The 15,017-nt window shown below is 40.8% G+C and overlaps 1 protein-coding gene across 1 annotated transcript in view; it reads left to right on the top strand.

The window, feature by feature from the left end:
- The window catches only part of zmat4a (zinc finger, matrin-type 4a), a 149,456-nt gene that overhangs the window by 115,904 nt on the left and 18,535 nt on the right, over positions 1-15,017 (top strand). The window contains exon 6 of the mRNA XM_021606382.2: positions 13,216-13,312. Coding sequence (XP_021462057.2) covers positions 13,216-13,312 — 97 coding nt within the window. The remainder of the gene's footprint in view (positions 1-13,215; positions 13,313-15,017) is intronic.

Raw genomic sequence — 15,017 nt, 5'->3', positions numbered from 1 at the left:
ACCAGGCGTTATCGGAGGTACCAGCCCCCAGATACACTCAACTCATTTCAGGAGAGGCTCCTCCAAGCCGTCGAGAGGGATGCAGCCCAACCTGATGATCACAGGAAGGAGACCCTCTTTGCCATGAGCCTGGTGCAGACACTGAAGAGGCTGCCTCAGCAAAGAAAAGCAGCAGTCAAGGTTAAAATGTTTCAGCTGCTTTTCGAAGCCGAGTTTAATGGTATGTTTTTTTTCTCTCCACATCACAGGTAGTGTCATAAGTGTGCGACAGTGAAGTAAAGTAGGTCATTTTTACAGTATAGTTATGTAGGTTAATTGGTATTTCAGATCAAAGTATTAATATGAGGCAAATGTATAGCTGTTGTTTCTGGGTTAGAAAATATCCTAAAACAGTTTGCTGTCGAAATATCTGCCTGTCATATTCATCTTTTGATCTGAAATACAAATTCCATGAGTAAACAGCAAGTATTACCAACTTTACCACACTGTTCCTATATTTATGCCACTAACGACACTATACAAGCAGTATTTAGTTAACATAAATCTCACCTTTTATGGTGTCATATTATGTTAAGCTTGTATGTGTTGTTTTTCTCTTCCCTTCCAGAGATGGAGTCAATTTAACAGACAAGCTCACAGGAAGGACAGGAAGAGGAGAGGAGTTGTCTGGTTGTTGTTTTGACCTCCCTCATTGTACCTTTCTTTTCACACACGTCAGTTCGGTTAAAATTCAGTCAATTCATAAAGTAATTTGTTTATAAAGTCTTAGGATAGCATTCATTATTAGTGTTACATAGTTTTCACAGATGCTCTTGGTCTCTTACGAGACTAAAGGTCAATATATTTCTTTCATTTAAAACCACTTGAAAACCAGGGTGTTGAAACATTTTGTGAAGTTATGTTCCATCGACTGGTCCGTGACGTCCAGGGGTCATTTGTTTGTTTAGCTGTGTTATGGTTACATATTATTCCCTTTTTCTCAGAGACGGAGACACACACACACACCTCTTCGTACCTCAGATCTCCAGTGCCCTGTCCTCTCTCTTTATGGCCATGTCTGAAGTTCCCTTACTACGTCTAGGCTTTATGAGTAGTCCCTGTATCGGTCTGCAGTTGTGCCAAAAATACATGCTCTTGCTGTTCTCTTACAGATTACAGGCTACACATTCATTTAAAAACTTCTTCTTTTTTTTTTACATGCACCCACACCTCTTTCAATAGTTTTATTTTTTTAAACATTTTTACAATACACATACCTGTCATGTTCTTTCCTGTACTTGAATACTTATTAAATTATGTTTCCATAGTCAGTTGTTTCAGTTGTTTATTAATATCTAATTTAGACTTAATCTGCTTATTTCTTCCCTACACCTTTGCTGATCTAAGACAAGATGAAAGTAAAAACACATTCTCTTCCTAATTTGTTTTTTTCCCACCTGTATTTTGTCAGGCCAGTGAACATGGTGTTAAACTGTGCTATTTGTATGGACCCTAGGTTACCTAGGTTACCCTTTCCCTTTGTTATCATACTAACTGTATGTCGTATAACCTTAATTAGTGCTCCCGCTCACTCTTAAAACAGCCGTTTCACTCCATGGCATACTGCCATGGGACTTCACCTGCTGGCGATGAGAAGTAGGTGGTCAGCTTCTCCCTCACCTGGAGTGCCTGTCTGGGGGCGTTGTTGGCACCTGCCCTGGTGACATCAGGAAGGTGACCATTTGGCGTGCCCATCGCCATCTGGAGCGGCTCCTGGAATGACCTCCGCAGGTAGTTGTGGAGAACACATGTGGCCTTCACGCAGGCATCGACATTTGAGGGGCTGAGACCAAGCAGTCTCCAATACATTCTCCATCGGGCTTCCAGAATCCCAAAGGCGCATTCAACAACTAACCTTGCCCTGGACAGTCGTTTGTTAAAGATCCTTACAGGCTTTGGCAATGGCAGCAGGCGTCCAGCATAGGGCCTCATGAGGTTGGGTCTTAAAGGGAAGGCCTCATCGCCGACGAAGACGTGGGGAACAGGTCCCAGATCTTCAGCCCCAGGGAGTGATGCAGGTGGTGGAATATCCAGGGTGCCATCCTGAAGTGCCTGGCCAAAGGCAGTCTCGGAGGGTCACGCCATCACTTCCCTTGCCGTAAGCACCAACATCGACAACACGGAAACAGTAGATGGCATCTACTACAGCCAAGAGTACAACTGAATATGTACCCTTGTAGTTGTAGAATTGCGAACCTAAGCACGGTGGAGCCTGGATTACTACATGTTTCCCATCAATGGAGCCAAGACAGTTGGGGAAATTCCACCTCTCCAGGGACTCGGCAGCGTTGGCCCTCCCGTCTTCCTCCTTGGGGACAGGCATGTATTCACCATCTAGACAGTCCCAAATGGCTTGTGCCACAGAGGGGACAATGCCTGCCACCGTGGACCATCCAACTCAGAAGCTGAATCCTATGGTCCTGTAGGAGTCCCCTGTTGCCAAGAATCTAAAATATAATTCAAAATAATGATCAATATAGTGTATAACTTGAAATCCACCCACATATTATATCTACCTCATTACTGTTTATTATGCTTTACTAATGATATTGTAATACTCATCAACCATCATTAGCAATGCCTTGAAACAGTACAATTCAGTCTGACTATATCAATAAACTGTAGTCCAGGCCAACTCTACTCTTAGAAAGAATGGTACTATCTACTTAAAAGGGTTCTCTGGCTGTCCCCATAGGAGATCCCTTTTAGGTTCCAGGTAGTACCCCTTTTGGTTCCAAGTAGAACCCTATTGGGTTCCATGTATGAAGTATTATACCTGGAACCAAAAATGGTTATCCTATGGGGAAAGCAGAAGGACACTTTTGGAACCTTTTTCTCTAAGAGTGTATGTGAGTCCAATAAGAATGTAATGAATGACTGTAACTGTCTTGAACAACAATGGGTCCTGGAGAAGACTAGCCTACCTTCATCAGGGCAGAAGGCACCTTTCTTTTCATTTGGTAACATTGCATAATTAAAAAAGGATTATAAACCAACTTTGGGAAAAGTTATAGTCCCAATGAACATTCTCTAAAAGTACATCTGATGTCAAATAGGGACTATTAACTAGAGCCCTTTAGCTAGCTAGGTTGCACATAAAAACAATGTATCAAATATTAATCAATTATGGTATCAAAGGCTTTAAAAATGTACTAGAATGTAGCTTACCGGAGACAAATCGCCAGGCGTTGAACTGGGCTGATGGACTCCCGGTAGTTGGTATCCATCCGGGTGATCCTGGCTCCAACCATCTGGAGCAGGTGATCGAACTGGCTTCGGTTCAGACGAAAGTAACTTCGGAATTCCTCTCCAAACAGTCAAAGCTCTTGAATTAGACGGTGGAACTCCCCTGCCTGCTTTCGGGACTTTAACCATCTCTGGACCCACACAGACCTGCGCTTTCGGCGGGGCTGATCCCGGCCCAACAGTGCGATCAAGACCACCTTCCTCAACCTTGGTCTCATTGTTGAAAGAGCCTACTCTGCTATCTTGACAATTTATTATTGCATTTCGCTCCAAAACTGCATTTTGGAGGGAAATTATACTATGGCTATCACAATTCATGTGTGAATGTCATTGAGTAAATAATATACTTGGCAAATAAATTAATAAAAAATGTGAAGAAATTATGCAATCAAACTGTTTTTATGTAATCCCACATTTTTACTGAATATGTGTGCAAAAATAAAATCTACATTCATATTTTGCTACTTTCTGTCAAGTCTACACATACAATTTGATGCATACGTTCGATAAATCAAATGTATGCACCACACAGAACGCACTGCAACTGCCTCTGCAACTGCCTCTGCAACGCAATGCTGCAAGGCAAATGCAGCGTTCCATTGGAAATGAATGTACTTCTGGTGTATCGAAACGCAATGACGTAGTCGGTGTGTTCGAAGCGTAAGGGCTTGTAAGCATTTCATTGTAAGGTCTACTACAGCTGTAGTATTTGGAGCATGTGACAAATACAATTTGATACCATTCCCTTCACTCCATTCCAGCCATTATCATAAGCTGACCTCCCCTCAGCAACATCCACTGGTGTCTATATATGGAAAAATACAGATTTTTTTTTGTTGATGACGTTTTTATCCTGCACTTTTACCCGATGATTTATGAAAATGTACCTGCTACTGTAGGTTGATGTCCTCATTGAGGATTTATAGATGTGCTTAATATGTTTTATGTACACACTTTATTCATTTTTTTTTTAATGAACATTGTTATATTTGCAGATTTTTATTTTCCTTGACTCCAACCCTATTTGATGCACTGAATGGATGTGGGTGGAACAATTTACACATATGGGTGCAAATTACAAACACTCAAACCAAATCTCTGACGAAGGCCTTGAGGCCGATACGTAAAGCTTAATAAAGAGCAGGAAGAGCAGTGTGCGGGTTTCTCTTTTCTTTCTTGTTATTCACTTGTTATTATGCACCTGGAACAAATATAGTTCAGATGTGTGAGTGCCTTTTTGAACGATCTTTAACAAGCGACATATCCTAACAGAGCACACACTGCAAATGGCTTCTTGCAAACTTTCAATGAGCACGTTAAGTTAAGACCGAGTTGGACCCCGGGAAGACTAGCTGTCGTCATGGCATCAGCTAATGTGGATCCAAATGAAGAATAAAGACTAAAGCACATTCTCTCCCATCATCCTGAGAGAACCACTGCTGCCATGCCATCTCTCGTCCTCTCATCATGTTTATAAATCATGTCCCTCCAGATCCCACATCCAAGCAGCTGCATGCAGATCTAATGCAATCTGATATGATTAGGGCTGTTACGGTGACGATATTACCACCACACCGGTGGTCACGAGTCATGACTCAAATTCCACGTCATGGTAACTAGGCTTCTCCAAGCTCTGATGCTGCTGATGGTCATTAGTAGCCTACCAAACTTGCTAACTGTCTGGTACTCAGCACTCTATTGTCCCTCTAATCACTCTGACATCAATGTAAATGTAATCGAAAATCAAATAAAACACTTAATGAGAGCGCGAGCTCATGTTGCGCAAAGTTTCAAAAGGCTACGCAATTGTGTGAGAAATCAGAGTTTTGATGGGCTCTATTAAAAAGAGTGGATCCCATCAGCTTTCTAAAGGCTTACTGTATTTATTTCTCAACTTTCCTAATATTAAGCACATTACTTCACTTTACGACAGAAGTATAGCCTACCTGGCAGGCATGAAAATGAACCAATGAAAATGTGTCCTCCATTCTCTATTTAAGTGCATAGATTACATGTATTTTTTCCCCCTGCCCCTGTTCCGAGACAGGTGCATGATAGTGGTCAATTTTAAATCAAAACTAATTCCACACATATATTATTTAGTATATGTAAAGACAAGATTCAATTACAAATAGTCTGATGGGTGACAATATTATCACTTGTGAAAGATGTATTATCACTTGTGAATGATGCCCAGCTTTTTGTCTCTCGAATTTTTCAAATCATAGTCACACACCTCGTGTAGCCTAGCCCTTAGGCCTATATGTTTTAATACGGTTTGTATCACACCTAAAGAGGCCAAATAACATCTTAGAATTAATCCGCTTTACAATCGGTGTAGAGCCTAATTGACATACTGTATATAGGCGACACGTGACTTTCGAGTTTGAGGAAGATAATTTTCACCACATTCATAATCGCATTTGTGGTCACTTTTGATAACAGTGTTTTCCTGCTAATTGATTACATTTTGGAACATTTGTGCCTACAGCCGTGTTTGCATCTTTGCGCTTATGATGGGAAGAAATAGCCTGATAGTTTATCAACATTTTTAGCCAAACGTACTGATCTGTTGCATCAGCCTCATTGCTTTTAAAACATTTTTTTTTTGAGTGGCTGTATTAATTTAGGATCTATCGCATCCCACAACAGTCCCAAAGTATGTTTGGAATATTTATTTAGAATAGGTTAACTTTTGTACAATGGGGGATAGTGGATTGACGTAGGCTAGTTCTTTTGTTGTTCGTTAGGCCTACTTATCTTCTTGGCTGACGAAAAGTAAATGTGGACACTTCTTCTAACATCTTCAATATGTGCTTCAGAATTCGATAAGACGGACATGCACAGTTGTGTCCCTGATGTGTCTGTCTTCACTTGTAGTCTACTTTAGAGCTGAGATGCCTGTCAGAAGGACACAATCACGTGACGGACATTGGCTAATAAGAATTGAGATATATGTGAGAGGGATGTGAGTGAGAGGTGCTTCAGAGCACGGCGATTGGCAGCCGGCAGAAGGGAATTATAATAATTATATTCAGCCCAAGGGCACTACGGCCACACAAGGGGGATGCCGTCAGGGAATTCGAGGCCTTGTGAGAAAATGATCAAGTGCTTATCAAATTGTGAGTGAGAGACTGATGAAGTGTGTGCAGCCTGTGCAAGAAACAAAACAGAGCTCATTCCTTTCATGCAACTTTTTTTCAAACCATCATTAGAGTCGCATCACGCAGCCTTAGAATGTATTAAACATCTAAACTTACAGCCCAACATTTGTATCACAACTAAAGTTGCATAAATAACTAAATTAAGTGTAAAGGAGGACCAGCTTCTTTGTTAACCGCTCAACACAGAATAGCTACATGTGCACACTCTCTCGGAAATCGGTTGGAGAAAATATCCTTTCTATTTTATTCAGCTATGTTCAATTGTATTCGACATACTATAAAATAATATAAAATAATGCCATGGAATTCTAAGCAAATCCTGTCTGCTAAATGAACTAGTGTATCCCACAGCTATTTGGCATAGCCAGATCAAGGCCTAACATAATGTCAGATGTATGTATGTATGCTATTCTGTTCTTCTGAAATAGACAAAAATAAATAATGGATTTATTGTGATGGTGTAGGCTATATTAAATTGATTTATTATACTTTTTTATCAAATTGATTTATTATACTTTTTAAAATATAGATGTTCCAAAGGTCTGCATTCGTGGCTTGTAGACTATGTGGGAAGCCAGGAGAGGCTAAAGGTGTTTATGTTAATTAACAGTCAATTACCGTGAGACTGGCAGTTATTTGCTTGACAATCACCGGCTGACAACATTTCTTGACCGCCTCAGCCCTAGATATGATTGCATCACTGAATATGACTATATCGCTCCAAAGTGTTTAATTTGCACCCTAGCCAGTCCTGTCAATCAGGCCATGGCTAGAAGACAAATTGTGTTTCTCTGGACTCCATCCCAGCATCGTTAATTGGAGGGATGTGTCCGGGAGATGTAAATTGGCACGTCCTCTCTAACAGCTTCAGCAGCTTCCTCCCGAGGCCCTGCAATCACAATTCACAAGCCATTCTTCTTGTCTGTGTGCTTCCATTCCCACTCCCTCCTGACCCTAAAATAGATATATTACTGCCATTTACTGCCTTAATGGCAGGCTCAGAGACTGGCAAATTACACAGAGACGGTCAAGCTCCGACTCCAAGAGGGCACAGGTTGAAGGAAGCTCTGTTCTTTGTTCTAGTTATCGTATATTTCAGCAGAGGAGGAGAGGCAAATCAATATGCAGACAACCGGGAGACTGGGAGATTACACAAACACATCAGTATAACAATGACACCCATTTACACTCAATTTATTTCCCATCGTTTTAGGTGTACTGTTTTTTTGAGAGATTGCAATCTTATCTGCCACATGATTCACTGAACGAGATTGCTTTTAACAAGGATTTTATTTCAACACTTTGGATTGTTTAAAGATGGGTGAATTAGATAGATGGTGGATTTTTTTAGAGCAACAGGGTGTTTACACGGCAGGCTTTATGCACATCATTTGGAATTTCCCTGTTGAAGACATGTTTGTTGGAATACGTCGGTGGTACGGCATTTTTTTGTTGCAGGCTTTCAGTTTTAATTGTATATATAACCCAGAACATATTTTGTTCTCAGCATTTCCTTATCCATTAATACAATCCTTGCCTACTAGTTTGAGGTTTCTTCAGGTTTCTTGCGATCACACAAGTGAGGGATGTTTTTCATTACGAGTTCAGTTTTATAAACCCATTAAATATGATACAGCCAAGAAGCTGACTGTAGTTTTGCACTATTGGGCCATTTGGCGTGATCTAAGCGGTGTCCCTTGCCTTTTTTATATTTCAGAGGAAGCATATGCTGTTTCAGCTCTCGGGTGCTTTGCTGCAGTCAGAGCTGTACTGTAGCTGTCACTGAGCACGAGATGCACCATCTGAGTGGGGCAGATGGCTCGTGGTTAATTTAGCATGAAGCATGGACCCTCACCACCTTTCTATGTTCATGAACAATCCACGCAGATGATCACGCTGTTGATCAATCACTCTCTCTGGTTGCCGGGACAATATCTCTCAATTAGCCATTAAGACAATGTAAGCTGTGGCTGGAATAGGAAGTAGAGTGACTCAATTGAGCATTTACATAAGATATTACCATTAGAAATACACTAGGGAAGGGGAGAGATGAACCGGACAACATGGCAGATGTGATCACGACACTGAATTGAATCTACTGTAAACTAACTGTGATACAGTATACTGTATGGATATGGTGACATCTTCTAGGTGTCTGACATGTAGTTTATCTGACTGTATTGGCTCTGGACGAATCCTCTTCAATAGGTGTCCTAGATGTTGAAACCAAGATCTATGTGTGAGATTTAGCTGAAGATTTTCAATTGGCGCAACATTTTCAATTGGCTCTTCTACTCCTGTTACTCTATTGTCATTTTAGGAAGGTCAATATCAAGTTTAACAGAAATAAGTGGCTCTCTCATGACTCACCAAAGAGCAGAGGAACCTGAATGAAGGAAGGATTTTTAAAATATATATATTTTATTTATTTCACCTTTATTTAACCAGGTAGGCTAGTTGAGAACAACTTCTCATTTGCAACTGCGACCTGGCCAATATAAAGCGTAGCAATTCGACACATACAACAACACAGAGTTACACATGGAATAAACAAAACATACAGTCAATAATACAGTAGAACAAAAGAAAACAAAAAGTCTATATACAGTGAGTGCAAATGAGGTAAGTTAAGGAAATAGGCCATGGTGGCGAAGTAATTACAATATAGCAATTAAACACTGAAAAGGTAGATCGGCAGAAGATTAATATGCAGGTAGAGATACTGGGGTGCAAAGGAGCAAAATAAATAGATACCAGTATGGGGATGAGGTAGGTAGATGGGCTGTTTACAGATGAGAGTGATGAGAGTGAATGCAGCAGCAGCAGCAGAGGCACAGCGCTCCAGCAGCTGTAGACTGGTGCTCCATTGCTCATGCAGGGCGGGCGCCACGGGAGGTGCTGCAGGTTGTATTGCCTTGATGGATGCCGGGGCTGCAGCACATTCTTTCACCTTTTCAAAAAAGCGTTTGAGATGTGGCCTGTCAAAAGGCTACGCGGTGCCGAGCCCGAGCGACAGCCCTGCCGCTCACTGCAGCGCTTTAATGTCAGAATCATGAGAGTGTCAGGGGAGCATCTATCTCTCTTTCTCTCTCTCTCTCTCTCTCGCTTGCAAAATTTAAATTTAGGCAAGGCAGTCTTCGCACTGACACATGGTTACTGAGGGGCTGACAACAGATGGAGAAATTGCAGAGAGAGAGAGAGAGAAAGAGAGAGAGCAATAGACAAAGAGAAAGAGAGAGAGATTCTTGTCTCCCATCTCAGTCTGTCTGAACTTCATTAAAATGGGATCAGAACAGCGTTTTTTCCATCTAGCTATGACAGGGATAAAAGTCAACAAGCACTTAACATCAGTGTCATCTATGTACAGTACTGGATGATGTTAGAAATAATCTGGGTACTTTGTTTCTGCTGCCGACCTTTTGTTCAGTCTGACATAACCTCATATTGAGACAATCTGGGAGCCATCTCTCTCTCTCTCTCTCTCTCTCCCTCCCTCTCTCTCTTTTTCTCTCTCTTTCTCTCGCTCTCTCTCTCTAAGAGCTCATCAACGTGGGGGATATGACCTTAGGTCGGAGGCGAGACTGGATAATTAGATTCAATGACGGGACATTAGTGTGGACATTTATCCTTACCTTGGCCTTTCTTGCCCTCCAAACCATTGCACTCAATTCGGAGAGAGGTTGCAAGCGATTGGGCTATTTGTCATGCCACTGTGTCGTTAGTTTTAACATGACAGCCATTACACTGTCACAGCAGGGCACCAGCTGAACAACTATATCAGACAGACAGACATAGGATGTGTCCCAAATGGCACCCAATTCCCTTTATAGTGCTATATAACTATGTAGGGAATATGATACCATTTGGGATGTATCCACGGAGAAATGGTTTGTCACTCTGTTAGTTGCTGATTTGGTGATCCACTGTCGCCGAAGACATCAAAAGGGGCGAGAAATAAAGTGATCGTCTCATTCAGATCTTAGTTGAATCTTGGAGTGAGCTAGTTAGCCTCGGGTTTTACACCCAAAGCAATGGTGCGTAATAACAAAATACAATCAACAGCTTACATATCACTCAAAGCAGAGCTCTGTCTAATTAGAGCTAAGGTGTGTCCATCATCAAAAACCTCAGTAATGGATGTTATAATTTCAATGTAATTTAATTGTGATCAATACTAAATGTGTGACATTTCAGTGTGGGCATGTCTTTAATTGATTCTTTCCACTTCTCCCACACCAGGAACAGTCATTTGTGAAGTCGATCAGGCGTAGCTTGACAAGCACTGAGCACTGACCCTAGGTTGCTTCTCCAATGGCACCCTATTCCCTGTTTAGTGCACTGCTTTTGACCATAGGGCAGTATGTTAGGAAAAGGGTGGCATTTGAGATGCATTTCTAGTGTCTCCAACAGACAGCTGTATAGAGCAGTAGTTCCCAAACAGTGAGGCACACTTTTTAAGGAACTCAGTCCGGCTTTAAACTTACTCCTGAAAGTTGTAATAGTAGAATTCAAAAGGAATGCAATTTAGTGCGTCATCAGTTCCTCTTGTCATGTTAGTCCTTGCATACCTTAGTGAGCTATTTGTCAGCTAACGCTTTTTTTCTTTCTTATGTCCACAGATATTGTTAATTGTTGTAATATTTTAGCCACTCAAATATCACATGTTCCCCAATGCTGGAAGGGGGCCCCAAGTGAAAAAGCTTGGGAACCTCTAGTGTAGAGGAAATAGAAGCTGCTGTTAGTTAGTCTGATATCATCCCGTCTAGCTCTCTAATATTTTGATTGACAGCACTGTGAAAGCATGCTGACCAAGTGCCTCATTTATAAACATTACGCACGCACAAAATATGCCCCAAAACATGCGTGCACCAGTTTTCAAGCAAAAGGTGGCGTTTATAAAAAGGTAACTTTACGTGAGAAGTGCTTATCCTCCCGCAAATTTTAGAGGTTGAAGTATTGCATTGAAAGAAGGTTAGTAGCCTAGTAGCCTTGTGCAAATGGGGAATATATGATGACACTCTTATTCATAACAAAATAACTGGTAGCTTAATATAATAACAAGATGCAATCATTTGCCAGTAGTGAGAAGGTTGAAAATCTATCTATTTTATCTTTGCATTCTTTGCATTCTAAAATGAAATAGAAATAATCATCTCCTGTGTGGCGCAGCGGTCTAAGGCACTGCATCACAGACCCAGGTTCAATCCCAGGTGGTGTCACAGCCGGATGTGACTGGCAGACCCATGAGGTGTCGCACAATTGGCCCAGTATTGCCCGGGTTAGGGAAGGGTTTGGCCGGCCGGGATTTCCTTGTCCCATCGCGCTCTAGTGACTCCTTGTGGCGGGCCGGGTGAACGCATGCTGACTTCAGTCGCAGGACTGTGTTTCCTCCGACACATTGGTGTGGTTGTCTTCTAGGTTAACAGAGCAGTGTGTCAAGAAGCAGTGCATGGCTCTCGACCATCGCCTCTCCTGAGTCTGTAAGGCAAGACTGTAACTACCAACTAGATATCATGAAAAATGGGGTAAAAGTTTATTTTAAAAAAGGATCTATATCTTATTATTTATTTCATTTCCATGATCATTGAAGAATAAATTCCTCATCCTTTTCTGGCTGTGATGGTTTCATACTCCCGAAAGAGACAATTTCTACAACAAATCTACAACAAATTTGGATAGGGTAACATTCGTCCCATCTCCCATTTTATTGGGCCCACTTTAATAGATAGTAAATAGTAAGATAAGCTATTTCAAGTATTTTGCTCTATGCAATCTGATCCGAAGCGCAGTTTAATGGTAGAACAGATGGTTCATCTTTTCCATTGACGTTTGCAGGCTACATCTGAATACTGTAATGCCAAATCTCTCAAGTAGACCATATTACATTCATAAACCTATTACAAATATCATAACCATCGCAGTATAAATTCCTCACCTTTTTTCTGGCCATGATGAGTTCACATTCCCGAAGTAGCTATACAACAATCATGCGTATCTTTCATTGAATTGTGCCTATTAGATAGGCTATTATAATTTCATGTTTTTCGCTGTATGCATCCAAACGGGAGTGCAGGTTTATAACATAGAGTAGAATTTAACAGGTGAACAGAAAATGTACCTCTTTCATGGAAGTGCTTTAGGCTACCACTGTAAGTATACATTAAGTGTACAAACATAAGGAGTTCTTTTCTAATTATATCATAGCTTTCACCGGGATTCACCTGATGAGTCGGTCATGGAAAGAGCAGGTGTTCCTAATATTTTGTATACTCAGTGCACAGGCCTACTGTATTTTTCATTTTTTTTCCCCAGGGTAGACAATGTTCCCGAATTCGCGGGCAGTGCAGCATATAAATATCCACAATAATTACCAAAGACATTTTAATCAATTTGGCAATTGCTATTTTGTTTGATGCTGCCTAGGCCTAATTCCAACACTTCCAAAGTATACAGGAAATAAGGGTGTTAATGTCAACATAAAAGGAGAATAATGGGCGTTATTCAGGCTGAGTCATAATGATTGTTCACGCGTGCACAGTTTTAGGACAGGTCTGATTTGTTAACAGGAAACATGCTTATGTATGGCGCGCGCCACGTTTATGCATTTCAATATTTGTGTGCATGTGCAGTCTTTCAAATGAAACAAGTAGTTAGCTAATACATGACACCTGTCTAAATCCCGCTAAAAACAAAAGAGCATTTGAGAAATATGTTTATATATGTTCATTAATCGAGTGTATCTGTGTTTGTGTGTTTTTAATTCCAGGTCTGAAACGTAGCTATACCTGTGAAGTCTGCAGTGTCACACTCAACTCTGTGGCACAGTACCATGCACATCTGCAGGGCTCAAAGCACCAAAACAAGTGAGTTTTCTACTCTGTGTACCGCAGCTAAACAGAAGATTTCACACTGTGTATACTCCTTGTCTGATGATGAGTGGCCAGCAATGGACAGTACCAGTGAAACGCTTGAACACGCCTACTACTCATTCCAGGGTTTTTCTTTATTTTTTAAAACTATTTTCTGCATTGTAAAATAATAGTGAAGACATCAAAACTATGAAATAACACATATGAATCATGTACTCACCAGAAAAGTGTTAAACAAATCCAAATATATTTGAGATTTGAGATTCTTCAAAGTAGCCGCCATTTGCCTTGATGACAGCTTTGCACACGCTTGGCATTCTCTCAACCAGCTTCATGATGTAGTCACCTGAAATGCATTTCAATTAACAGGTGTGCCTTGTTAAAAGTTAATTTGTGGAATTTCTTTCCTTCTTAATGCGCTTGAGCCAATTTGTGACAAGGTAGGGATTGTATTCAGAAGATAGCCCAATTTGGTAAAAGACCATATTATGGCAAGAACAGCTCAAATAAGCAAAGAGAAATGACTGTTCATCATTACTTTACGACATGAAGGTCAGTCAATGTGGAACATTTCGAGAACTTTGAACGTTTCTTCAAGTGCAGTCACATAAACCATATGATGAAACTGTCTCTCATGAGGACTGCCACATGAAAGGAAGACCCAGAGTTACCTCTGCTGCAGAAGATACATTTATTAGAGTTACCAGCCTCAGAAGTTGCAGCCCAAATAAATGCTTCACAGATTTCAAGTCACAGACACATCTCAACATCAACTGTTCAGAGGAGACTGTGTGAATCAGGCCTTCATGGACAAATTGCTGCAAAGAAACCACTACTAAAGGACACCAATAAGAAGAAGAGACTTGCTTGGGCCAAGAAACATGAACAATGAACATTAGACCGGTGGAAATGTGTCAAGTCAAACTTTATTTGTCACATGTGCCGAATACAACAGGTCGTAGACCTTACCGTGAAATGCTTATTTACATGCCCCTAACCAACAATGCAGTTCAAGAAAGAGTTAACAAAATATTTAACAAATAAAGTAAAGTAAAAAATAATAAAAAGTAACACAATAAAATAACAGTAATGAGGCTATATACAGGGGGTACCGGTACCGAGTCAATGTGCGGGGTTACAGGTTAGTCGAGGTCATTTGTAAATACGCATAGATCATAAACAGTGAGTAGCAGCAGTGTAAAAACAAATGGGGGGGGGGGTTGTCAATGTAAATAGTCTGGGTGGCCATTTGATGAATTGTTCAGCAGTCTTATGGCTTAGGGGTAGAAGCTGTTAAGGAGCCGTTTGGTCCTAGACTTGGTGCTCCGGTACCACTACCACACAGGGAACAGTCTATAACTTGGGTGACTGGAATCTTTGACAATTGTTGGGCTTTCCTCTGACACCACCTAGTATATACACTGGCAAGAAAAAGTATGTGAACCCTTTGGAATTACCTGGATTTCTGCATAAATTGGTCATAAAATAAAACAAACACAGTCTGCTGATACTAATAACACACAAACAATTATACGTTTTCATGTCTTTATTGAACACACCATGTAAACATTCACAGTGTGGAGTGGAAAAAGTATGTGAACCCTTGTTAATAACTGGTTGACTCTCCTCCTGCACAACGTCCAGGAGGAATTTTTGACCATTCATCTTTACAAAACTGTTTCAGTTCAGCAATATTCTT

The sequence above is a fragment of the Oncorhynchus mykiss genome, chromosome 6 (genome assembly GCF_013265735.2).
Source record: "Oncorhynchus mykiss isolate Arlee chromosome 6, USDA_OmykA_1.1, whole genome shotgun sequence".
Classification (NCBI taxonomy): Eukaryota; Metazoa; Chordata; class Actinopteri; order Salmoniformes; family Salmonidae; genus Oncorhynchus; species Oncorhynchus mykiss.
Note: the sequence above shows the minus strand (reverse complement) of the source record. Positions and strands in the feature narration are given on the sequence as shown.